This window comes from Microtus pennsylvanicus, chromosome 5 (assembly GCF_037038515.1).
Source record: "Microtus pennsylvanicus isolate mMicPen1 chromosome 5, mMicPen1.hap1, whole genome shotgun sequence".
In the NCBI taxonomy this organism is placed as follows: domain Eukaryota; kingdom Metazoa; phylum Chordata; class Mammalia; order Rodentia; family Cricetidae; genus Microtus; species Microtus pennsylvanicus.
This window is the reverse complement of record NC_134583.1, coordinates 118,087,444-118,114,718: the sequence shown is the minus strand read 5'-3', so window position 1 is coordinate 118,114,718 and position 27,275 is coordinate 118,087,444. Positions and strand designations below refer to the sequence as shown.

General features: G+C 38.8%; 2 protein-coding genes and 1 pseudogene across 3 annotated transcripts; 1 reads left to right on the top strand and 2 right to left on the bottom strand.

Moving 5' to 3' along the window:
* LOC142850431 (cytochrome P450 2C27) overlaps nucleotides 1-27,275 on the bottom strand; it is a 220,325-nt gene that overhangs the window by 86,169 nt on the left and 106,881 nt on the right.
* LOC142850429 (cytochrome P450 2C19-like) lies at nucleotides 2,914-25,931 on the bottom strand. Of its 3 annotated transcripts, none has more exons than XM_075973970.1 (9): nucleotides 25,709-25,929; nucleotides 15,102-15,264; nucleotides 14,737-14,886; nucleotides 11,766-11,926; nucleotides 10,564-10,740; nucleotides 8,864-9,005; nucleotides 6,588-6,775; nucleotides 5,169-5,310; nucleotides 2,914-3,408 (listed from the first exon to the last, which is right to left on the bottom strand). In XM_075973970.1, exons 1-9 carry the CDS (start codon nucleotides 25,874-25,876, stop codon nucleotides 3,227-3,229), a joined length of 1,473 nt encoding a protein of 490 aa, XP_075830085.1. In that variant the 5' UTR covers nucleotides 25,877-25,929; the 3' UTR covers nucleotides 2,914-3,226. The 3 variants fall into 3 exon arrangements, with proteins under 3 accessions (XP_075830085.1, XP_075830087.1, XP_075830086.1); XM_075973972.1 differs by having other exon boundaries at nucleotides 15,102-15,220; nucleotides 25,709-25,835; XM_075973971.1 differs by lacking the exon at nucleotides 10,564-10,740 and having other exon boundaries at nucleotides 25,709-25,931.
* LOC142850426 (ATP synthase F(1) complex catalytic subunit beta, mitochondrial pseudogene) lies at nucleotides 22,653-24,314 on the top strand (annotated as a pseudogene).

Sequence of the window (27,275 nt, the reverse complement as noted above, 5' to 3'; positions counted from 1 at the left end):
GATGAAGAAAGTGTGGGATATATACACATTAGAGTACTACTCAGCGGTAAAAAACAATGACTTCTCGAATTTTGCATACAAATGGATGGAAATAGAAAACACTATCCTGAGTGAGATATCCCAGACCCAAAAAGAGGAACATGGGATGTACTCACTCATAATTGGTTTCTAGCCATAAATAAAGGACATTGAGCATATAATTTGTGATCCTAGAGAAGCTAAATAAGAAAGTGAACCCAAAGAAAAACATATAGTCATCCGCCTGGATATGGGAAGTAGACAAGATTGTAGGGCAAAACCTGGGAACTTGGGGATGAGGTGGAATGGGGCTAAGGGGAAATCAGGTGAGAAACGTGAGAAGGGGATAATGGGGGAAGCTTGGGGGAATGGGATGGTTGGGATAAAGGAAGGGTGGACACGGGAGCAGAGAAATATATATCCTAATCAAGGGAGCCATCTTAGAGTTGGCAAGAGACTTGACTCTAGAGTGGCTTGCAGGTGTCCAGGGAGATGTCCCCAGCTAGTACCTTGAGCAACTGAGGAGAGGGAACCTGAAATGACCCTATCCTGTAGCCATACTGATAAATATCTTGCATATCACCTTAGAACCTTCATCTGGCGAAGGATCGAGATAGAGATAGAGACCCAACTTGGAGCACCAGACTGAGCTCTTAAGGTCCAAATGAGGAGCAGAAGGAGTGAGAACATGAGCAAGGAAGTCAGGACCACGAGATGTGCACCCACCCACTGAGACAGTGGAACTGATCTATTGGGAGCTCACCAAGGCCAGCGGGACTGGGACTGAATAAGCATGGGATGAAACCGGACTTTCTGAACGTGGCGGACAATGAAGGCTGATGAGAAGCCAAGGACATGGCACTAGGTTTTGATCCTAATACATGAACTGGCTTTGAGGGAGCCTAGCCTGTTTGGATGCTCACCTTCCTGGTACTGGATAGAAGTGGGAGGACCTTGTACTTTCCGCTGGACAAGGAATCTGGACTGCTCTTCATTCTCGAGAGGGAGGGGGAATGGAGTGGGGGGGAGGGGAGAGGGGTAGGGGAGTGGGGATTGGGGGCGATGTGTGTGAGGAAGGGGAGGGAAATGGGAAGTGGGAAGGAGGCGGAAATTTTTTTTGCAACAACTTAAAAAATAAAATTTTAAAAAATGGGAAACACAATGATGATAAAGAAAATTAGGTCTCTATATAATTATGTAATGAATTATTTAAAAATGGAATGATTAAATGAGGGGATAATCAACTTAACCAAGATTAGCATACTGTTAATTATCATTTCGATAATCCTCATTTTGATAGTTCTTGGTTTATCTCTTAAAAAGCTGTTCAGTATGAATGCAATGATATAGGACTTAGAAAAAACTTAATAAAACGGGGCACATAGATATTCAAATCCCAGTGGGAATTTAATGGAGATCCAATTTCAACATTGCATTATAAGGCTATTGTAACTGTAATTCTTGCTTGATACCTGTTTTGTTGTATGTAATTTTACTATGCTAAAGTTAAAACCTTCCTTTTTATTTAAACAGAAAAAGGGAGGTGATGTGGGAGTCTCCCTGTGTGCTGAGATTACCATTAATGAATAAAGAAACTGCCTTGACCTGTTGATAGGGCAGAACTTAGGTAGGCAAGGAGGGTTGTACTGAATGCTGGGAGAAAGTAAGGCAGAGTCAGAGAGATGCTATGGAGCTTCCGCCAGAGTCAGACATGCCAAATCTTTGCCGGTAAACCACTGCCATGTTGCATTTACAGATTAATAGAAATGGGCTAAATTTTTTTCTTTTCTTTTTTCTTTTTTTTTTTTGAGACAAGGTTTCTCTGTAGCTTTGGTGCCTGTCCCAGATCTAGCTCTTGTAGACCAGGCTGGCCTCAAACTCACAGAAATCTGCCTGCCTCTGCCTCCCGAGTGCTGGGATTAAAGGCATGCACCACCACCACTCAGTGAAATGGGTTAAATTAATATGAGAGTTAGCCAATAAGAAAAGAGCTAATTGGTCAAGCAGTGATTTAAATAATATGGTTTCTGTGTGATTAAGTTGGTTCCAGGCATCTGGAACAAAAAAGCTGATCCTCCTCCTACAAATGGGTTTAATTAAATCCTTATGTTTGACTCCAACAAGCACTGTCTGTACAGCTATAATAAAGGGAATGGCAAGTAGTTACCTCTTAGAAATAAACTTTAAAATCTGATGTCAGATTGAAAGAAAGGAAAATGTGACAAGAATTTAGTGATAACTAGATATGCATTTTTGTATTTTCCAGTGATCAAATAAGGTCAATGATTTCACAATTATAACATCAAATTGACATCATACAATGTGTGGAAATTAAGAAAATAAACTGATGAGACTTTTCAAGAACTTTGGTGTTGTTTGGGAGAGAAGGATAATACATAGAGCACTGGATTTACTGTGTAAAAGCATGAATTCATATTTGGTTCTAGGTAAGAATCATGAGCTGGAATGACAAGAGTTTATGTTCAGAGTAACACCAATTCAGGGACGGGAATTACAACATTTAATGTGAAATCCTCCCTATGTCTAGTCCTTACTGAATTTCCTCTTGCAACAATATTTTTCGCATTCAGATCCAAACTTGAAGTCATTATTAGTGAGGCTCAGCTAAAGAGCCTTTCTAACACTTTTACTTTCTTTGCAAATATTATAACAAAGAAACAAAAGCATCTTAGGACATTAATTTACTACTTCTTGCCATATAAACAAAAAATGACAATGGATCAGGTTATGCAGACATATACATGGAATCCCAGAACTTAGAAAGTGGGACAGAAAGATTTTAAGTTATGTTCAGCTGTACAGTGAGTTTAGAGTCAGCCTGGAATATATGAGATCATATCAAAAAAAAGAAATAAATAAAGGAAACTTTGAAAATAGACCAGAATTATAATGATTTTATTTAAAACACACAGGGCTAGGTGATACTGAAGTGCCACATTTCTCAGTTTTACAGTAATAATAATATCATTAGATAACAATCAGCAATTCTGAAGTCAGTAAATCATTGAACAGCACAGGGAAATGTAGATGTGTTTGTGCAGTGACCCTGAAAATTGCCCCAAGTAAAAGATGGGCATTTGCTAGACCTTGAGGAGATGAGGCAATGTGAGGTGGGAGGTCAGAGAGGCATGCCTAACAGAAGAGGTCAACTGTGACCAGGAAGAAGGGGCTTCAGAGGGAAATACATTTAGATGGGAATGAAGCAAATCTGGAACTCAGGTGGCAAAGAAACAAATCCATTGTTGACTGGAGTGACATCAAGGTCATTTGGATCAATTGGAGACCTCAGGTTAAAGCTTTGTAAAATGGTGGTCAGGAATAAAAATAACTCCATTCTGGCTAGGCCTTCTCCCACACAAATTCGTTTTCCTAGAAATAAAAAATGTAAAAAGAAAATATAATTAACTCCTTGTGTTTGGCTGAGACATGCACTATGTTTGCAACTATAATGAAAGAGAATTTGTGTCATAGACTGAATGGATGAATAGATAGTAGATTAAATGGAGAAAAGATGGACACATTTTTTATACTTGTCTAATATTAGGAAATACAGTATTAAAATACTTGGATACAAAGTTTCAGAGGGTGGAATAGCAATATTGAGTACTAGACTTCCCATCCACAGTATGAAAACAAAGGAACAGTTATTTAACCGCACATGGAGGTGAGAGGCCATGGTGAGCTCTGGGATTTAACAGAGCACAAAAGTTGTGCTAGTGTGCTCCAGAGAATATGGAGAATGCAGCAGAAGAGACAGAATACCACTGCTTTGGAACCAAACACCAGGATAAAGGAAGAAGTGCCTACTGAAAGAGAAAAATGAAAAAGTGTCACAGCACAGACAAAAGGCTCCATCCTATAGAAAATGAAATAGCTTAAAAAGCAGATAATGAGGATCCTTATTAGCTGAGAAGCTTTAAAGAAAACCTTTATTTATTTCTCAGCAAATATTCAGAGTACTAAAGCCAGCAGCCATCATAAGAATCATCCTAAATTGTAGAGATTAGACTACTCTTGGGGTTGGAAAACCTGACATCATCACAGAGTCCCCATGGGCAGTCCACAGCTATAACTGGGTAAGCAGTGGCCACCAGAGACAGTTGCTTAGAAAAAAAAATCTTTGATGTGTACTGATTATGAAAAGTTCTTCATTGGCCATATATTAAAATACATGGTTCTCAGTTGACAATGACTTTTGTTGCAACATTGTAAAAGTTTTAGTAGGTAGGGTTGCAGAAGAGAAAGTCAGTCACTGAAGGTGGATCGTGTAGGTTTACAGTCTCCCCCACTTCCAACCTGCTGTCTGTTTCATGTTCAACCAAGATGTGAGGATGTCCAGGGTCTCAGCTGCTCTCTCTAGCCACCACCAAGGCACCTACTTCCATGTCTCCTCCTCCATAATAAACTATACTCTGTCGAACTTTAACCCAAAATAAACCCTTAAGTTGCTTCTTGCCAAGTATTTGCTCACAAGAACAAGAAAAGTAATGTGTACAAAAAAAACGGTATCAAGGAGTGAGTTTTCATGAATCTAGCTGCCTTACTCATAGAGGTCCAGTTATTTATTGTCTAGAAAGACTTAAATAGGAGCGCAGTGATATATCTAGACACACAATACAACCACATTGTGATCCAGCTCTGTGGATTTGGATAGGGTGGGTCAACACTCTAAAGTATCACTAAAACAGCTCAGGAGATATAATGTTTCATCTCAGAGAAAGTGTGTGGACATCAGGAATAGTAATAGTGCACATAATACTGCACATAATGCAATAGTGGCACACAAATCAATGGCTGCCTGGTCTTAAAGCCTACTCAACAAGAAGGAAATATTGCCTATTACTAGAAAACCTCCCCCAACTTTCCTGGACAAGTGACATCATCAACTTACTTATCTTTGTATTCACAGACAAGTGTAGCTCTTATATCATCAAGGAAACTCTTTGCAACAAAGAAATAACATTATAGAAAACCACAACTGATCAAAATGTAGAGAACAATCTATCATTGAGTGCCTAGCTCCAGTAGATACGTCTACAGCACAACTGCTGCCGCTAAAGTCTCAGGGACCATTGAGGAAGAGTGGGGTGGACTGTAAGATCCAAAAGACCAGGAAATGATTTGATTACCTGTTGAGAAAGGAACAAAGTAGTCACTCTTCTTAAACTTGCCATTCTCATCCAAAAAGTGACCAGGATCAAACCTCTCTGGGTTAGGGAATTCTTTGTCATCATGTAGCACAGATGTCAGTGATGCTATGACAGTGGTTCCCTGTAAACAAGAGCCAGAGACAAGTCAAGTTATATAAATGTTACAGAGTAACAATAGACATGGCATAGATTAGCACTGGTGGCTATCACCACCTTCTGCTCTACTTGACCACTGCTGTGACTGCGACATGCATACGTGGAATGTGGTTTCAAATGTAAGTTTTTACGTATAACACCAGATATATCTGCTCATCGGAATGTTGCATGTACATATCTCATAAAATTAACAATGTCTTCTAGAATAACATGGCCAAAAACAAATAAAATATCATTCAGTATTTTCATGACTCACAGTTCATTTACCCTAATTTTAAAATATGAGTAAGGCATTTATTACACTTAGGAGTACTTAAAAAATTAAATTGACAAAATTAGAAATTTTCTGATTTTGTAAGAATTCCAGTCAGGGTCATCAGTTTACTTGAGGATAAATATTGAAACTGAGAAACTAATCAGATGATTCTCTAAGCAGGATATTCATAACATGTCAATGGCCACACCATATATTTTATTGATTGCAAAAAGAACAGAACTTCTACAATGTAGATATCTGAATATCATCTTAAGCAGAAGAAGTGGGCATATCCACATATCACTAACAACATAGTTAATGTATGCCAACCTGCCTTACAATATATGAGTCCTATAGGCTATTCTTTGTCCATCATTTCTCCCAAAGTTATAACTAAAAACAAAGTACTAGAGAACAATGACACACAAATCAATCCAGAAATTGAGTACATAATTATATAAACTGAAAGATTTAATGAATCAATATATAAATTCTCTAAATGTGACTATACACTTCTTAGCATCCTGATAAAACCCTAGGAGAGTCATTTCAAAGACTTACAATCTGAACTTTAAATTTTATTTGAAAGAGTAAACAGTCAAGAGTGGCTTTAAAATGAGAGTAAATTTGAAAGACTTACAGTTCCACAAACCAAGACTTGTTCTACAATTTTATTAGTTCTTAAAGGAAATAGCATAAAGCCCATCCAGCTTCCAGATTTAAATTATTTCTATTTCTCTTATCTTCTTGGAGAAGCAAATTGGAATCAATCACACTATAAATTATTAAGAATTCAAGTATAGTCTACTTGTGAATATATCATGTTTGGCTTGATTTATTTAATCTCCCTGAACGATTTCATAACTTTCTCTTCAACATTGATAATCTTTAATTTCAAGACACAACATCTTGGGCTTATGATTTAATTTCACTCATTCATTTAAGAACAAGAGCATTAAGGGACAGAGTACACAAAGGAAACTTACCTTAGGAATGAAATAGTTTCTGAACTTAATGTCACAGGTCACTGCATGGGGCAGGTTGTTGGGAAGGAGATTAATGTATCTCTGAACCTCATGCAACACAGCATCAGTATAGGGCATGTGACTCCTGTCCTCCATGCAGGGGATTCTGTATCTACCAATCACATGGTCAATCTCTTTCTGGACTTTGGCTAGTTCAACACAGTGAAAAATAACAGAAAAGGAATTAGCAAATTGAACACAAATCAGGTTACTTGTAGCAAGATGGATATGCCTGGTGACAGCATGAAAGCATAATATATGCTAATGAAGTGATGGTTGCTATGATATAAATACTACTACCATATATGCTACAATACATAGCCCTTATGTATTAATTAGCATAATTAAAAACAACATTATTACTTTCAAGTAATAGAATAACAGCAAGTTAAGAATATCAGCTCTTAGAGAATAAAACTATTTGTCAAGCATTATTTGTACTAAAACAATGCAGTACATTTAAGAATAAATTATGATGGTTTTGTGTGCATGTTTGTATGTAGTTTCCAAAGGTATGTAATCTTACTTCCCAAATATGGCCACATATTAACAATTTGTCTTGAAATTTATGTTTATATCTATATATAATGACTATTTCTTTCTTATCCATCATTGGATAAATTAAATTCTTCTTCATGTGGAAAAAAGTTTCATATTATCTAGATGTATTAAATATAAACATCTTTCTCAGTACAATCCTCATAGGAAAACTTCGGTTGTATCCATTGGTTAAATCTTTGTGACTACATAAAATCTCTGCCCTAGTAAGAAAACAATGACTATTGTCATTGCTGATGCTGTCTTGGACTTAACTCTATTTCTCTTTATCAATTTATCCTTTTTTGTTTTAGGAATTATTTTGAAATATTCAGGTAGTTGTTTCAAAGTCCTACATGTTCAGATATGGAGAAGTCTCACACTATTGACTGTTGTAAAAGGAACAGTGGGCTGCTACCCATCCCTCCCAGCTCCCAGCCACCTGGCTAGCTTTATCCAAAATAATTACCGGGAAATTGTATTCATTTAAACACTGCCTGGCTCATTATTTCCAGCTTCTTATTGGCTAACTCTCACATATTAGTTTAACCCTTCTCCATTAATGTGTATTGCCACTTGACTGTGGCTTACCGGCATGAGTCTAACTAGTGTCTGTCTCAGAGAGGAGAGCCATGGCATCTACCTGACTCTGCTTTCCTTCTCCCAGCATTCTGTTCGGTCTACTCCGCCTATCTAAATTCTGCCCTATCAAAAAGCCAAGGCAGTTTCTTTATTTGACCAATGAAAGCAACACATAGAAAGAAGACCCTCCTATACCAATCAACCACTTATTTCCCTTTTGTTCTTGGTTCTCTCCTCATACCATCATCTCCATTGGTCCTTTCTGAACTGAATATTTTCTCGGTTTGATGCTAAGCAGCCTTCCTAATAGTCTCATCCTTCACATTAGGTTCTTCAGATTTCTATAGCTTAATACTTCTATGGCTGGAGGGCTTTGGTTCATTCCCAGCATTGATAAGGTTGTTATTAACCACCTTAAATCTCAATTCTAGGTATTTGATGCCCTCTTCCGATCTCTGTGAGCACTGGGCATGTACATGGTACACAAACATAAATGCAGTCAAAACATTCATTCACATACAAGGAATATTTTTTAATTTAAGATACAATTATAGGATACTCCCCCAATAATCTGTGCTATGCTGTATATTTTTATGGAAACTTACTTCTAGAATAATAAATGAATTTATAAATTTTGGAAAAATGACAAAGCCTTTGTAATGGACCTAAACTTTTAGAATAATTTCCAGGATTATGTCTCATTAAAATCTAGAATTGGTATATCTTCTTCTGTGAGGAGAGTTTCTATTCCAACAAAAGAATTGTCAGAATAAGAAAAAAAATGTCCTCAAGAATATATCTTCTATTCAATATGGCTTTCTCCAATTTAAACTAAGTTGCCTTTTAAAACAATTAGTGTGGACACAATCACTTCCCATGAAATCCAGGCTCTGGAATAATATTTTATTGGTCGTTCTTCCTGTCTTCCAACTTCACCTCTATGAAATATGAGCTCTGCTAAGAGCTGAGACACCTTACTTCAGTCCTCTTGATATATGTAGCAGATTGTAGTGGCACGCACAGTTAAATTCTGAGGCTTCCTTGAGACAAACAAAACACAGGACTCCATGGGTCTCCAGTTCCTTTCTGAATTCCTTGCTTCCCACCTGTGTCCTTACCTGTGACTTCTGGGTGCTTGAGCAGGAGCAGCAGGGAGTACCTCAGTGTTGTGCTTGTTGTCTCTGTCCCAGCAGAAAACAGGTCAGCTGCTGAGAAGAACAAGTTTTCATGGGTAAACTCTGTCTTTGGGTTGTTCTTTTCCTAGGAATGATTTTACTGTGTTAGTCAGCAAAATTTTGTCAATGTACTTATTAGAGTGAATAAAATGACTTACGTGTGCTGAGTTTAAAATGACAGATCTTACAGCGTGCCATAGAAGAAGAAAGTGACATGTGTTCAAGAAATATGTAAACCCACTGACCCATCTTTACCTCCTACACCCAGTGTCTTGTCTGGAAAATTTTTTTCATGAGACTCTTCAATCATGTGAACCATACAGTGTACCATCTTCCCAAAGAGAAAAAAATGAAAGAATTGAAGCCTCATTTCATTTTTTGATGTCTTACTCAAAATACATGTTGAATGGAGCAGCTTGTTCATCCTGGCTGCCCAGAACCCAAAATACCACACAGAAACTATATTAACTAAATCACTGCTTGGCCCATTAGCTATAAATTCTTATAGGCTAACTCTTACATATCAATTTAACACATTTCTAGTAATCTCTGTATCACCAAGTGACAGTGGCTAACCAGCTAATGTTTCTGCATGTCTGACTCTGGGGGCGGCTCCATGGCATCTCTCTGACTCCACCCTTCTTTCTCCCAGCATTAAGTCCAGTCCTCCCTGCCTACCTAAGTTCTGCCCTATCAATAGGCCAAGGCACTTTCCTTATTCATTAGTGGTAATCACAGAACACAGAGGGGACTCCCACATCAAATACACATAAAAAGAAAAGGAGGAGGAAAGTCAAATAGTACGTTGTGTTAGGGATATCCACAAAGATGAACCTCCCGGTTGTAAATGTAGTAAAGAAAGGTGGGAAGTCCCTGAGTCTCATGGGAGAAGTATACTGCTTGAATAAGAATACTAAATCCAGGACACAACTAGCATAAGGGTAGGGTTCAGTGAAGCAGAATAGAGAGATCACAAAGCAAACAAACAAACACTTTACATTTAAGATAAGTTCCAATAGTATTCAATGAAAATAGTGGCTTTACAAAAAGTGGAGCCATAACAGAGGAGCATTTATTCATAGAGGTACCGATAAGTATCAGTCTTTAATTCCATGTTCATATCAATCCACTTGAAGTTACACTCAGTTAAGCCACCTTTAATCTTCTGTATTAATCATTCCCTTCTAACACCACAAGATACAACTTATAATTCACCTGAAATTCACTCAACTGTTCATATCTAATATTTTAAACTTTAGTTCATATGCAGATGCTGTAGAAAGTCTGGCTAGCCTGAGCTTCTTTTTTAAGTTTTCATACATTGTCCTCAAAGACAACTTTCATCTTTCTATTATATCATGACATTTTTTGAGAGTTTTGGAAATGTTTTGATTCCATGGGACCATTGCATTACAAGATTATTTTGGTCTAAAACTTGGGCCCAATATATTCAAATTACTTAACTTTATGCTATCTGGCATAGATACAGCTAATTCATTTATATACTATGAATACAAAGTGCTTGTCAAACATTACTGGCCTGTACCATTTGAATATCACTGTAAAACAGGAATATTTTATTCGTGGAACAAAATATACTCAAGCACACAAATAACTAAATTGAAGTTCTGTTATCATTTTACCTGCTCCATTTTGATCAGGAAACAATCAATAAAGTCCCGAGGATTGTTAATATCCAGTGATTCTTGGTGCTCTGTTATTTTTGCCGAATAAAAATGTTTTGTTAAAGTGAAATTTTTAAATAATTGTCTGTGTCTTCCTGGTAGATAATCAATAATAGCAGGAAAATTGTTGCAAACCTGCAAAAGAAAATTATGAAAGTTTAAAACATGAGATGTATATAAGTGTGCCTTATAGTGTACCTTGGCCAGAAAGTATAAATACAAAATAAATAAAATATATTATCCATTTTGATGAAGTATTTTTATGGTGCATGCAAAAATTCTCTTTGCTTGTGAAGATGTCAATAGAAGAGCATTATGAACCAGCTCACACATGATAACCACTGCACAAAATCTCACACAATCTTTATTTCATACATAAATGTTACATCAGCTTCTTCATTTTCTCCACAACTTCTTCACTACAACCTTGAATACAAAACACCATGAATTGATGTGATTTACATTTTTTAGACTGCAACAGAGATAAAGGAACTTGGGATATCCTGAATAGATGCATTGATGTCATACTTGCTAGTTAATTTTCATCAGTCACTCTCAGACACAGAATAAGAATTTTAGCAGTGAGAGTCTTAAGAATTTTTTAAGTACAATTGTGAACCTGCGCAGACCAGCTGGATGATTTCTTCAAAATTGTTTAGACAAATTATTAACGCAGTTCCACACAGGAATAAATGTGATGGGATCCAAACACCATTTAAACATTTTATCACTCCTGTGCAGACATATTGCTACTTAGGATGTCAGCTGCTTACTATTTAATAGTTAATAAACACTGCCATACTTCAGGGGTACTGGCAGTATCAATGATTCCATACACTGTCCCAACTTGAAGAAAATATTCTCACTATGAAATTCCTCCAAAGTGTTTTTGACAAGATCTCTAAAGTATTAAATGAAACATAAGCCTTGTTGCTAACAGATTTCAAAACTAAAACAGATGTCCACTGAGTTATGTCGGGATCTTCTGAGCATTGATTTTTAGAGAAAGTGATTTGAGATTTAATGAAACAACCTACAGTCAGGCTTTCATTTGTCTAATAATATATTTGGAATTTCAGAAAACATATATCTCGAAGAGGTTTGGGGGTTTTATTGGGTTTTGTTTTGTTTTATTTTTAAAGAAAGAAGCTTGAGCTCACCTGCATCCAAGGGGAACTTAGAATCTCTATATTTTCATTTAGGACATTCATGAAGTTGAGAAATTCCTGATCTTTATAATCAAAACGATTCTGGAAAATAATGGAACAGATGACATTGCAAGGAGCACAGGCCAGGATGAAGGAGGGATCACAAGGTGAACCTGAAGAATTGGGAAAAATTGCAAAATGTCACATAAGCGGAGATTAACTTTTGTTTCCCAGTCACCCAGACCCAAATAATCACACAGTAACAATATTAATTACAACACTGCTTAGCTGATGACTCAGGCATATTTCTATGTAGCTCTTATGTGTTAAATTAACCCATGTTTGTGCTAATCTATGAATCACCATGAGGCTGTGCCTACCAGTAAGATTTGGCATCTTTTATCTTTTTCCTTTGGCAGCTACATGGCGTCTCTCTGACTCCACCTCTCTCTCTCTCTCTCTCTCTCTCTCTCTCTCTCTCTCTCTCTCTCTCTCTCCATATATATATACACATATATGTTCAGATTTCCCACACGATTTTATTCTGCCCTCCCATCGGCTGAGGCAGTTTCTTTATTAAGGAATGATAATAAAACATTCACAGCATGCAGAAGGAAATCAAACATTAATACCACTGAAATAAATGTGTGTAAAACACTCTATCACCTAATAGGTAAAAGAACTTATGACAAGTCTTACCCACAGATGGCTGGTAGACATAACAATATGCATTACATCTGTACATCATTTTTATATTTTATATGGTTTCATTGATCTGACCATCTATCCAAATCATGATATTGAGTATACTGTCTTTATCTCACCCCTTTATTGACTTGCCTATCTCCTCAGAGGTTTGGAAAAGAGACTTTTTAAACCCTCAGCAATTCAAGACTTTTGGGGAGATCCGAGTCTCTTTGTGATGCCTCTGAATAACATGATACAAAGATGCATGGGAATGAAAGGCAGGGGGATCTGGGAAGAGGTGGGGTGTGAATATGATCAAAATGCACTGTACACACTTCTTGAAGAACAAACAAAAGTAAAGGGGGAAAAGCATCTGCGCCCAAAAAAGAAGAAAGGGAAAGAATGATAGGAACTTAGGAAAATTTATATATAGGATTAAAGGCTCGTGTCCTTAGCAAGTAGAATATAATAAATAGAGAGAATGTGTTGACTTCATATATGCAGAAAGCTAATATGTAAAAGAAACACATCTATGTTATATGAACTAAAATTTGTATTAATAAACATTAAACATAAAATGGATTTCTTGTGGTAAAATTAAGATGAGAACCTTTGCTTGAAATATACCCTCAAAAGAAAGAAAACAAAAGTAGAAAAAGATGGTTTTTAATTCTCACTTCAATGTCTAAAATCCCTCTGATTTTCTCCCTTTCATAGGAAATAAATGTCTGTAATGATTAATATTGATTGCCAACTTGATAGGATTTAGCATCACCAGGCATAGTGGCTTCTGGACATGCTAGGGAGCTGGGAAGATCGATCCTATATGAGGGGGGCACCATTCCTTAGTCTTTGGTGCTAGACTGCATAAATGGAAAAAAGCTGGCCAAGTAGGAGCATTCTTATCTCTGCTTTCACCAAACTTATAGGGTGACCAAGACACAATTCCATCACAATAGACTAAAACTAAAACTATAAGCCCAAATAATTTCTTCATTTCTTCAGTTGCTTTAATCAGGTATTTTATTACAGCAACAGGTGAAATAACTAACATTGTTCATCATCCCCTAAACTCCTTACATTTTAACATTTGTGTATTCTTTGTGGATGTCTCTATAATCAAATTCAAATGGTTACACTTTTATATAAAGCACTTACAAAACTCAAACTCATAGACCCTAAAATAAAAATATCTTGAATCAAAAGTACCTCAGATAAGTAATAGAACATTTGACAATAATAAATTGAGTTAGTTGTTTGAATGCCATATGCTTTTAAACACTATAGCATTCATGAAAGTGCTATTTCAATACATATCTTATTATGTCAAAGGAGTGAGAAGTTTATTTTTAAAATGTATTACACTCATGGATATGGGTAAGCGGCTAAGAGTATATGTGAGTGTGGGTGTATGTGACTCAGAAAAGAAATATCACTCTTTTTTCCTTTCACTTAATTTAAAAGATAGCATTTAAAAACCAGGTCATGTTTCATTGTGACAAGTATGTCAAGCAATTGTAATCTTGAGAGCAAAAAAAAAAATACAATTATTTTCATAAACATATAACTGTAAATACAGCAAACAGAGGGAGATGAGATGAATAAATGAAGATGGAACCAATAGTGGAGCCTAGCTGCATACATTACTGAAAACTGAACATTAATTTTACAGAATCATGCAATGATATATTTGTTCAAAACTATGAATCAAAACCATAAAATATTAGAAATAGTACATTCTGTCTTGTACAAATTATGCTATGGTTTTAGAAGAGAATGAACCAATAGGCCTTTATTAAGATATTGTCACGTAAAAAAATGTGTTACAAAGCAATATCCACCAGAACTTTATGCCTGGGCATGACATGTGTCAGCTATACAACCTAATCCAGTTAAAAACAATTTTACCATTAGGTTTCTGCTATATATAACTGTGATGCATATTCACATACCAAGTATTTGCTACTGAAATTAATGTTTATGCTGAGGAAAATTATTCTTCCTTAAAACATCAGAAAGTAAGTTCAAAACCAAAAATTTATATAGACATTTTGGATTTTAAAAACAAAACAGGTGAAAAATATCTAGTGTAAATGATGACTTAGATCCTCTACAACTGGCAGAATCCCTTCATAAAACAAAAATCACAGATATAAAAGCTCTCCTAAATTTTTTACTGCAAGTCACACTTTCCATATGAAAACAGAGCCAGAACACAGAATGAAAGCTCTAGCCACCCTCAAAACTACTCAAAGACATAAAAACAAAACAGAAGTCTATGATGAGTAACCCTCACCATTGGATTTCCTCAATTCCTCCACAAGGCAGCGAGCTTCCTCTTGAACACGGTCCTCAATGCTCCTCTTCCCCATTCCAAAGTTCCGTAGAGTCATGAGTGAGAAGCGCCTCATCTCCTTCCAGGTTCTCCCACTACTAAAAACTATGCCTAAAAGAAAAAACAGAAATGAGTAGGAAGATTCCCAAATAAGGAAGTGGGGCTGATGGGTGACTGCCAAACAGAAAGCCAAGTCGGGTCTGAACAAGTTTTCAAGATTACATTCCATCCTCAAATTCCCTGTGACCACAGCCCAACACACATGCATGAACACATAGGTGTATGGAGAGATAGATGCATGAACTTGTAGGCACATGGGCACTTACCATGACCTTTACCAATCTTTTCAGCCATTGGAAAGTGTCCTCTTCCAGCAAACTCATCTCCATGATCAATGAAGGCTTCTTTTAAAGCTTTATATCCATGCAACACCACAATAGGCTTCCTGCCCAAGTATAGAGTGAACACGGAACCATAGACTTTTGAAAACTGGAAAATAAAAAAACTAATTAAAAATGGAGCAAAAAGATGTTAGTGTTTGACTACAAAAAGGCTACCTGGAGGCTGCACACAGACCTTCCTCACTCTTTCTGCTATTCCAGAAACAGTTCTTATAGTTGCCCTTAGCACTGAAACAGCATACCAGCTGCTGTTCATTTTCCCTCATCCATGCCTCCTGTGGATCCCACAGACCATCCTATCTTATCCTTCTCTCCCTTCCTCTTTGCTATAGCTCACAGCCTAACTTATCCACAGACAACACCTGGTTTCAGAACAGAATTCTACCAGACTTTTACATAAGAGTTAACACCAACATTCCTCAAATTATTCTACAAAGTAGAAACAAAAAGCATATTGCCAAATTCATTTTATGAGGCCATAGTTACCCTGGTACCCAAAACAAATAAACTCAACAAAAAAAAGAGAGAATTACAAACCAATTTCCCTTATCCACACAAATGAAAAATACTCAATAAATTACTGGTAAACTGAATCCAAGAATAGATCAAAAAGATCATTCATCATGACCAAGTAAGTTTCATCCCAGAGAAGCAAGAATGGTTAAACATACAAAAAATCTGTCAATATAATCTCTACCATATGAATAAAACTTAAAGAAAAAACACATGATTATCTCTATAGATTGCAATAAAAAAGCCTTTACTAAATCCAACATCCCCTCAAGATAAAAAAAACACTGGAGAGGTTATGGTTATAAAGAGCATACTTTAGCATAATAAAGACACTTTACAGCAAGCCTGTATCCAACATCAAATTAAATGGAGAGAATCTCAAAGCAATTTTACCAATATCAGGAACAAAATAAGACTGCACACTCTCTCCATATCTATTCAGTAAAGTATTTGAGTTCTAGCTAAAGCAATAAGACAACTAAAGGACATCAAGGGGATATAAACTGGAAAGGAATATGTCAAAATACCATTATTTACAGATGATATAATAGCATACATACATGACTTTAAGAATTCCACTAGGGAACACCTAGAGCTAATAAACACCTTCAGCAAAGTGACTGGATACAATATTAACTCAAAAGTATCAGTGACCCTCCTATATACAAATGATGAGGAAAAAAAGCTGAGAAAAATTCAGGGAAACAACACCTTTCACAATAACCTCAAGTAATATAAAATGTCTTGCTGAACCTTCAACCAAGCAACTGGAGAATTTGTATGATAAAACTACCACATCTTTGAAGAAAGAAATTGAAGAAGATATCAGAAGACAAAAGATGTCCCATGCTCATGGATCAGTAAGATTAACAGTAAAAACTGCCATCCTAACAAAAGCAATCTACAGATATAATGCAATCTCCATCAAAATCCCAATACAATTCTATACAGACCTTGACAATACAATTCTTCATTTCATAAGGAAAAAAAAAGAAAGACTACATGGTCAATAGCTAATCAGGAGGTATGGGTGAGACTTCAAGACAGAGAGAGCTCTGGGAAGAAGAAAGGAGTCACCAGCTAGACAAAGAGGAAACAGGATATTCAGAAGTAGAGGTAAAAGCTACAAGCCATGCAGCAGCACGTAGATTAATAGAAATGGGTTAATTCAAGTTACAAGAGCAAGCTAAAAAAAAAGCCTAAGCTACAATTGAGCTATTGTAATTAATAATAAGTCTCTGTTTCATGATTTGGGGTCTGGCAATATAGAGAAATGTTTGCTACAGCATGTGGCCTGCATGAATCTGTTCCAGGTCTTCTGTGTATGACTGTTAGCTTGGTAATGTTTTGGCAATTATAACAGTGGTAGCGGGTGTGTACCTGACTCTTTTGACTGTTCTTGGGACTCTTTACCTGCTTCTAGATTGACTTGTGAGGCCTGCATATTAGGGCTTTTGCCTTGTCTTATTATATCTTGTTTTGGCATCATTGGTTGTCTCCAGGAGACCTTCTGTTTTCTGAAGACAAATGAAAAGGAAGTAGATATGGGGAAGAGCTACAGTGGGGAAGAAGTGTGAGAAGTAAAGGGAGGGGAAACTGTGGTCAAGATGTATAAGAGAGGAATAAGGTTTTTTTAAAATAATTCTATATGATTAGTAGTTAGGTATCTTGTTGAAAGTAAGTCCATATTTGCCTTTAATAGGAATACAAATATTACGATGTTCTTTGTAAATAGGAAACAATTTAATTCACAAGGAAAAAATTAAATGTGAACTCTTCTTCAGACGACAGAGAGGGAAGAGGGAAGAATGGAGGGATGGAGGGAGGAAGAAATGAAGGGAAAGCTTTCAGTGTTTCTCTCTACAGTATGCTCAATTATTTTGATTTTGTTTTCCAAGACAGGGTTTTCCTGTGTAGCTCTGGCTCTCCAGGAATTCACTTTGTAGACCAGAATGGTCTCAAACTCAGATATCTGCCTGCCTCTGCCTCCCAGGTGCTGGAATTAAAGACATGTACCATCACCATTCAGCAATTTACTCAATTATTACCGATATTATCATGATAATTTTATAGTTTCTACCACACATTGGTTTAATATTTGAATATTATAGGTAAATATTGGGAAAATAGTAATAATTTTTATTTATGAATGTTCTTTAATTGCCCACCCAATTGGTAAACAGGTTTCAGTTAACTACTAACCTATATATTTGATGTGAGGTTCCCCTCTGTATCCTGTGAATATGTTCTATTATCATTGGTTAATAAATAGGCTGCTTCTGCCAATGGCAAGGCAGAATAAAGCCAGGTGGAAAGTCAGAACAGCTATAGAGAGTGTAGTCAGAGAGATGCCATGTAATAGCCAAAGGAGGAAGATGCCAGAACCTTACCTGGTAAGCCACAGCATTGTGGCAATACACAGATTAATAAAAATGGGTTAATTATGGGAACCAACAAGTAACCTCCTACTACAAATTAGCACCAATGTAGCAAACTAAAATCTACTTAAAACATGAAAGGGTTTGTAAAGGAATTCTAGACACAGAAAAACAAAACTTAGCAGCATTTTTTTGACTGGTGGCGTGATGTAGCTCCCTTAAGAGAGGTTTTCCTAATTCAGCAATAGAAGAAAAACAGCCACATGGTTTTGAAATACCGGCTTCCTGGGCTGTCCTGTGAGTATGAACTCTGGCTCTTTCAGAAGACCAAATATTTAAATGGGGTTTGTGGGCAGCATGCTGCATGTTACTTGGTGGCAGCATGGGCCAACTGATTATCAGAACTGAGGTGGTGAGTGTAGCTCCCACTCAGTAGTCTCAGAGGCAAATAACAGACTTCCACCATGACCGACTGGGTGGAGCAAACAGGCACTGCCATATTTGCCCTAGCAATGCTACAGCTTAGGTTTTTAAGAAGCGCTTAGCATTTTAAGAAGAGCTCCTGAGTAGAAAATAACTACAGATACACAATAAAGACAGATTCAGATTTAAAAAAAAAACGCCTCAAAATGGACCACAGTGTTGGATAAATGTATATAGGCTTGGAAGAGAAAAGAAAAAGAATATAGATAGTTATAAAAAGAAGAAAATGGTTTTAAAAATAAAATGTAAAGTCTTTAAAGAGACAGGGTACAGACAGCAATAGATTAAAAGTGTAAAGAAAAATAAGCCACATAAAGATAGAAAACACACAGAGAGTCTGGACTGTGTATATTATTGTGTTTTCTTTTAATTTTTTGACTATGAGGTAGCTAAGTGACCAACATATATACCTTAAAGGTCAAACATGTAGTTATGTTACTTAGGTCTTCCAAATATATAGATATATATTTCAGTTAGATAAGTATTCTTCAAATCTTCAAAATTTGGGTCAAACATGTAGTTATGTTACTTAGGTCTTCCAAATATATAGATATATATTTCAGTTAGATAAGTATTCTTCAAATCTTTCAGAGACCTTCAAAATATGGCATCTAAACTGTTTTAAGAGCTTTTCATGACAATGAGACACATATACTTCTGGCAGCATGAATCTATTTCAAGAGAGAGATGGGCTCAGAGGCTCCTTATAGAGTTTGCTAGACATTTGGGCAAGAAACTGTTCTTGCCTGTACTACTTAATGTATAAACTGGATATGCAGAACCAACAGAGAAATGACTGCTGAACTTGCATAAAAGTGAGACAGTCCTTCAGGGTTCCTGCTTCATGAAAGAGTCTGCCAGACATTCTGCAGGACACAGAAGAAAGTGACTGAGAAGTGCTAATATAGGCAGAACTGTCTTTGATATTTCCTGCTTTGTGAAAAAGTCTGCTAGATATTATGGGCCGGTAGGCTGAAGATGGGTGTCCCAACAATACAAAAGAATTTTGGGTGACTGTCCAGGCAATGAGATGTCTCTGTCAATTTTAGAGTTTTGAAAGTTGCTTACAATGCACTTCATGTTCACTTAGGTAATATTATATCCTTCTGGAGTCTTTGATGGATTGAAGAATGTATAATTATAATTATAGTTTTCCTTAGTTATGATAAAAGATGAAGTAGATATAAATATTGTAACTATATTTTTTACTTGATACCTGTTTTGTTATATGTAATTTTACTATGCTAAATTTAAGACCTTCCTTTTTTATTTTTTTTTCATCAGGAGAAGGTGGCACACGCCTTTAATCCCAAAACTTGGAAGGCAGAGGCAGGTGGATCTCTGTGAGTTCCAGAACAGGCTCCAAAGCTATACAGAGAAACCCTGTCTTAAAAAACAAAAAGAAACAAATTAAACACTTTCTTCTATAAATTTCCTTGGTCATAGTGTTTTACCACAATAATAGGAAAGTGACTGAGACATGGTCTGACCATAAAGATAAAGGATCACGTGTGCTGGGGTCAGGTGGAGGGAGGGAGGAGGCAGAATTTTAAGAAAGACATCTCTTCCTAACAAAAGTTGGACTAAAGAGACAAAAAAGGGAATTTCCTAGATACTGTCTTCCAGGTTTCAGAACATCACAATGTCTCATGATGACAAGGTCTGTGGCAGCTGCCTTGCAACCTCTGGGTGGTTATGGCTCAGGAGAGAGCTGAGAAGGCCCTGAGTGGCAAGCTGTGCCCCTGAGTCAATTGGAGGACTCTTCTGGTAGATGAGATATGATATTTCTGTGGAACTCATACACTGCCACAACTAACACAAGATTTCCCTCCCCCACCCCAGTATTAAAAGGACTGACCTGATGTGGAATTCCCTCTGTATGCTGTGATTACCATTGATTAATAAAGAAATTGCTTTGGGCCTATAGCAGGGCAGAACAGAGCTAGGCAGGGAAAACAAAACTAAATCTGGAAGAGGGTGGAGTCAGGAGCCCCGGTGGAGCTGCCAGAGGGGAAAGATGCAAGTTGCCTGCTGGAACCTTGCCGGTAGGTGAAAGCCTCATGGTGAAATATAAAATAATAGAAATGGGAAGAGATAACAGTGAGTTAGAAATATGTATAAGGCCAAGCAGTACTGTAATTAATACAGTTTCTGTGTGGTTATTTTGGGGCTGAGCAGCCAGGAACGACCCAACAGTGCGGCCTGGAAGGTCTGTGTCATGTCTGCAGACTGACAGCCCACACCTTTGAACCAACCCTGGGAGGAAGAGGCTGACACTTTCCACACTGTAGAAGTTCTGAGGTGACCTTCACAGAATCGTTCCCCCGCCTCCCCCATATTTAAAAGTTCCCTTCTCTGGCCTTCATGTCAGCAAAATACCTTCCTTCCCCGTCTTAGCATTACTGAAATGGGCGATCTTCCCCCTGGCCACAGAGCTGCAGCGTGGCAGAATTTCTGGAATTGCGCCAGCACTACTTCCCTGCTTGGGCATTTCTCCCTATTACAGTCTATTTTATACCAGCACCTCTGTGACAGGGCTCATGGTAGATGAGACCCTACGACACAGACGCTAGAACAGATGTGAACCAGCCTTAACCGTGTCAGCATCTCCCAGGGGCACCCGACTCTGAAGTAGGACTCCAGGCGGCAGCCTTACCAGCGCCATCTGCTGGCTAAACCCTACTAATAAATACATCCTTTATCTCAAGAAACGGGCAGGTGGATCTCCTCCGTCGCCCAGGAACTTGCTTTCACTGTTCCCTTCTTTCGTGATCTGGAAACTGAAGGCAGGGCTTGGCACATGCTAAGAAAATGTTCTTCCGTTGAGCTATACTCTGTCCCACAGTGAGTTTTTCAAAAAATAAATTACAGGACATGAAACTTCAGGACTGCAAAGGTAGGGAGGGGGTGTGCCCATGTTTGTCATCAGTCCTTACTCAGGAGGCAAAGGCGGGGGGGGGGGGGGGGGGGGGGGGGGGGGGGGGGGGATCTCAAGTTCCAGCTTGCATGAGTTACATAGTGAGTTCAAGACTAGCCTACATAACTCAAGTGAGATGTTATCATACAACAAAAGAGAAACAGAACCCACAAATAACAGCAAAACATCTGTCCAAGGCTTCCCACACCACACGATACGTATTTTCCCTGTGATTGTCCACAATGATGGGTCCAGGACGCCAGGGCCATTCCTCCTGGCTTTCACACAAGCTCTTTCTCAGGATTTGAGCTGAACTTTAGGACATCAACCATGTGAGAATCATCAAGGTCTTCTGAGATGCCGTGTTCTGAGAATGCCAAAGCAGCATCTAGGAACTTCACAAGACCCTCCAGTCCCCTCCCCATATTTAACCCATCTCCTCTTTATGAGAACAGGTTGATGGTCAGAACTACCCACCAGCCACAGAGGGGATTCATGGTAGACATCCGGGCTTGTGACTCCGGTAAACTGCCCCGGAGGAGCAATTATAAAATGTCACAGAATGAAGCTGTTAAAGACCTGGACAAAGTCCTGTTCTGACTGACAGACACATGACTGGAAGCAGTAACCAAATATGTCCACAAGGGCGCAGTAGTGCGTCTCGCCTGCAGCTGGGGTTGGTCTTCAACCACCAAACAGTACTTCAAAGTACTTTATCGTGTTAGAGCAGGAGGCAGACAACTTGATAATTTGATGTGCTTTCAAATTACATTCTTAGGCTGGGAATGTAATTTAGTTGGTGAAGTGCTTGCCGAGTGTGGTGGTTTGAGTAGGAATGGCGGGGCTGGAGAGATGGCTCAGTGATTAAAAGCACTGACTGTTCTTCCAGAGGACTCCGGTTCAATTCCAGCACCCACATGGAAGCTAACAGCTGTCTGTAACTCCAAGATCTTACACTCTCACATAGAGATACATGCAGGCAAAATACCAATGTACGTAAAATTAAATAAATAAATTAATACTAATAATAGAGAATAGGAATGGCCCCAACAGACTCATGTGTTTGAATACTTGGCCCCCAGAGAGTGGCACAATTAGGAAGCATAGCCTTGTTGGAAGAACTAGGTCACTGAAGCAAGATTAATAAAAATTCAGAGAGAGAGCAGTCTCTACCCCGACTCCACCATGTTGAGTCTTGTGGGGAGCGTGGGCTCCAGGGCCTTACGGGGACTCAGCCCTTCTGCGCAGCTACCCCAGGTGCAGCTTCTCCTGTGAGCGGCGCCCGCGTGGTCCATCCGGCCAGAGACTCTGCGGCACAGATGTCTCCGTTGCCGAAGGCTGGCGCTGCGAATCGTGGTGGTCATCGGCGCCGTGGTGGACGTCCAGCTCGATGAGGGTTACCACCCATCCTAAATGCCCTGGAAATGCAGGGCAGGGAGACCAGACTGGTTCTAGAGGTGGCCCAGCACTTGGGCGAGAGCACGGTCAGAATCATTGCTATGGATGGTACTGAAGGCTTGGTTAGAGGCCAGAAAGTACTGGATTCAGGTGCACCAATCAAAATTCCCGTTGGTCCTGAGACCTTGGGCCGAATCACAAACGTCAATGGAGAATCTACTGATGAGCGAGGTTCAATCAAAACCAAACAATTTGCTGCCATTCATGCAGAAGCTCCCGAGTTCATAGAGATGAGTGTTGAACAGGAAATCCTGGTGACTGGTGTGAAGGTTGTGGATCTGCTGGCCCTGTATGCCAAGGGGGACAAGATCGGACTCTTCGGTGGGGCTGGCGTTGGAAAGACAGTACCGATCAGGGAGTTAATCAACATTGTCGCTAAAGCCCATGGTGGTTACTCTGTGTTTGCTGGTGTTGGTGAGAGGACCTGTGAGGGCAATGATTTATACCATGAAATGACTGAATCTGGTGTTATCAACCTAAAAGATACCACCTCCAAGGTGGCTTTCGTGTATGGTCAGATGGATGAAGCACCTGGTGCTCGTGCCTGGGTAGCTCTGACATGTCTTACTGTTGCTGAATACTTCAGAGACCAAGAAGGTCAAGATGTCTTGCTGTTTATTGACACCATCTTCGGCTTCACCCAGGATGGCTCAGAGGTGTCTGCCTTACTGGGCAGAATCCCTTCTGCTGTAGGCTACCCAGCCCACCCTAGCCACCAACATGGGTACAATGCAGGAAAGAATCACCACCACCAAGAAGGTCTGCCACCTCTGTGCAGGCTATCTATGTGCCTGCTGATGACTTGTCTGATCCTGCCCCATTTGGATGCCACTACTGTGCTGTCTCATGCTATTGCTGAGCTGGGCATCTACCCAGCTGTGGATCCTCTGGACTCCACCTCTCGAATTATGCATCCAAATTTTGCTGGCAGTGAGCATTATGATGTTGCGCGAGGGGTGCAGAAGATCCTGCAGGACTACAAATCTCTCCAGGACTTCATTGCCATCTTGGGTATGGATGAACTTTCTGAGGAAGATAAGTTGGCTGTGTCCTGGGCAAGAAAAATACAGCGCTTCTTGTCTCAGCCATTCCAGGTTGCTGAGGTCTTCACAGGACATACAGGAAAGCTGGTGCCCTCGAAGGAGACTATTAAAGATTCCAGCAGATTTTGGCAGGTGACTTTCTATATGGTGGGACCCATTGAGAAGGCTGTGGCCAAGGCTGATAAGCTGGCAGGAAAGCATGCATCTTGAGGGGTCCTCTCTCTGCAAACTCACTCTGTACTGTATTCTCCGTGCTGAAAGCTCAGTTTCTGTGGAGGCCACACGAAAGCCTGATTGAAGATGTGATGTCCCATCTGGAGAGTATTTAAAGTTTTCAATAAAGTGTACATCCTGGGAAGATTCTAGCCTATGTCCATCTTGGGTGGGAGCTTCATTGCGTGCGTCTGCCTGGGAGCTGGGAGCATGGTGTCTCTCTGAGGCATCTGCTCCCGAGAGGAGAGCTGTGGAGTCTCTCCTTTTTTATTTAAACAGAAAAAGGAAAGTGATGCAGAATTCCCCTGCTGTATGTTGTGAGTACCATTGATGAATAAAGAAAACTGACTTGGCCTGATTGGGTGGGACAGAGATAGGTGGGGAAAACTGAACTGGAATGCTGGGAAGAAAAAAGTGGAGTTAGAGAGAAGCCATGTAGCCCTGCCAGAGACAGATGCTGAAACTTTACCTGGTAAGCCACAACCTTGTGGTCATACACGGATTAATGGATATGGGTTAGTTTAGGATATAAGAGTTAGCAAGATATGTGCTTAAGCTATTGGCCAAACAGTATTGCAAAGAATACGGTTTCTGTGTTATTATTTTGGTACTGAGCTGCTAGACAGCTGTAAAACAAACAAGCAGCCTTCCTTACAACAATGTCCCAAATATCAAATTGTAGAAAACACAAATTCAAACACTTGTCTATTCTGTATTTCATATTTGAGCATTAAAAAATTAATTAATAGCACTTAATTTATTTTCTGCTTTTGCTCACCTTGAAACTAATGCCCAGGTGACTGCCTCAACATAATCTAAAAGTTCTCTTTATAGAGGTTTCTAAATCAGGACCTCCAGCCTTAGCTATAATATTCTGTATTTTAAAGTGAGGTGAATATGTGTTCATCACACAGGTTACATTGCCATCTGCGTGCATTACAAGGAAAAGTTCTCTAGAAGGTGTAGCATTTCCCAGAAACAAGTTCTGACATCATGCCACATTTTTGTTTTCAAAAAAAACAGTGTTTTCAGAATCAAAAGAATTCTAATAGCAAATACTTGGCCCTGGATGACTACCAGTTCCTATCACTTTTTTATGTAGTTCAGATCCATAATTTCCTGGAGACAAAACAGAAGTTAAATTCTTTGCACAAGTTTTATTTGTTTTCCAGTTCTACGTGCAATGCATGGCTAAGATATGTGAATGAAATCTCTGTCTAATTGCTTCCTTTGTTTCTCCCTCAGCCAGCAGCCAAAAGTTTTAAGGAGGGAAAAAAATATTTACTACTTTTGCCACACTGTGATTTCTATTCTACTAGGCACCCACTAATGTTTGCCCAGCATATCACATTTCCTCATTCTACGATTCTGACAATGATGTGATGAAAACGCAGCTGGGACATCAAGCGTAGGTGACAAATTTACAATTGTGTACCACATAGAACATGCACAGTCATATACTTCACTTAAACAATAGGACATTTCCTTCCCTTGAAATGCTACTCAGAAAACAAAACATGTACTTACATTCTTCAATGATTTGCTGATGTCCTTAAGGTCTACCTGAAGAATATTTCCGATGATCGGGAGAGGAGTGGGGCCAGGAGGAAGCTTTCTTCTCTCAGAGCTCTGCCTCCATAGTGAGAGGAGAAACAGACAGGAGAAAACAAGCCCCAGAAGCACACCTAGAGTCATCGCTGCCTTCTCTGCTTGCTGGCATGAGTGTGTGCTTACAACACAAAGCTTATGTAATGAAGCCTGCTATTCCACCCATGATTCTCTGATACAAAACAGACCAACCAGGGACAAGACTTAATCTCTCCTCCAAGTGGACCTTGTTCCAACATAGTGATTAAAGTAAAATATTGACTCGATTGCTGTCATTTATACGAAAGCAGATCTTGTAGATTTTGGCTAAATTGTCATGGGCTGGGCTCCAAGAACTTGGGGGAAAAGCTTTTCTTATATGTAGCTGCAATTGAAAAAATTAAGCTATTTCATGATAAAAAAAAATTTGAAAGTTGTACAAAATTATGGATTCTCAAGTTAATGACCCCTTGAGAACTTATATTTTAGAAATTTAATATTTTATATAACCTGCAAATAAATAGAAATGTTATATTATAAAAACACTGAATATTCTTCCTCAATACTAAAATGAAATAAGTTTTTAAATAATATACTAATTTTTCAAAGTCACAAACATAATCTATCACATATAACCTATACTGTTAATGATAATACATCATTTTTAATTAAACTAATGGGCATAATTTTTACCATAAATAAATTTTAAGATGGAAAAATTGATAACATTTTCTATTTTTTTTATAAATTTATTTATTTATTTATTTATTGAGAAAAGGAAAAAAAAGTTTCAGCCTCCCATTTCCCTCCCCCTCCTCCCACCCTTCTTCCCCTACCCCCACTCCTCTCCCCCTCCCTCTACAGTCCAAAGAGCAGTCAGGGTTCCCTGCCCTGTGGAAAGTCCAAGGTCCTCCCCACTCCGTCCATATCTAGGAAGGTGAACATCCAAACTGGCTAGGCTCCCACAAAGCCAGAACATGAAGTAGGAACAAAACCCCATGCCATTGTCCTTGGCTTCTCATCAGCCCTCATTGTTCGCCATGTTCAGAGAGTCTGGTTTTATCCCATGCTTTTTCAGTCACAGTCCAGCTGGCCTTGGTGAGCTCCCAATAGATCAGCCCCACTGCCTCAGTGGGTGGGTGCACCCCTCGTGGTTTTGACTTCCTTGCTCATCTTCTTCCTTCTTCCGCTCCTCATTGGGACCTTGGGAGCTCAGTCCAGTGCTCCAGTGTGGGTCTCTGTCTCTATCTCCATCCATCGCCAGATGAAGGTTCTATGGTGATATGCAAGATATTCGTCAGTATTGCTATAGAATAGGGTCATTTCAGGTTCCCTATCTTCAGCTGCCCAAGGAACTAACTGGGGACATCGCCTTGGGCTCCTGGGAGCCACTCTAGGTTCAAGTCTCTTGCCAACCCTAAGGTGGCTCCCTTAACTAAGAATTGTGCTTCCGTGCTCCCCTATCCAACCTTCCTATATCCCAATCATCCTGTTTCCCCAAGTTCCC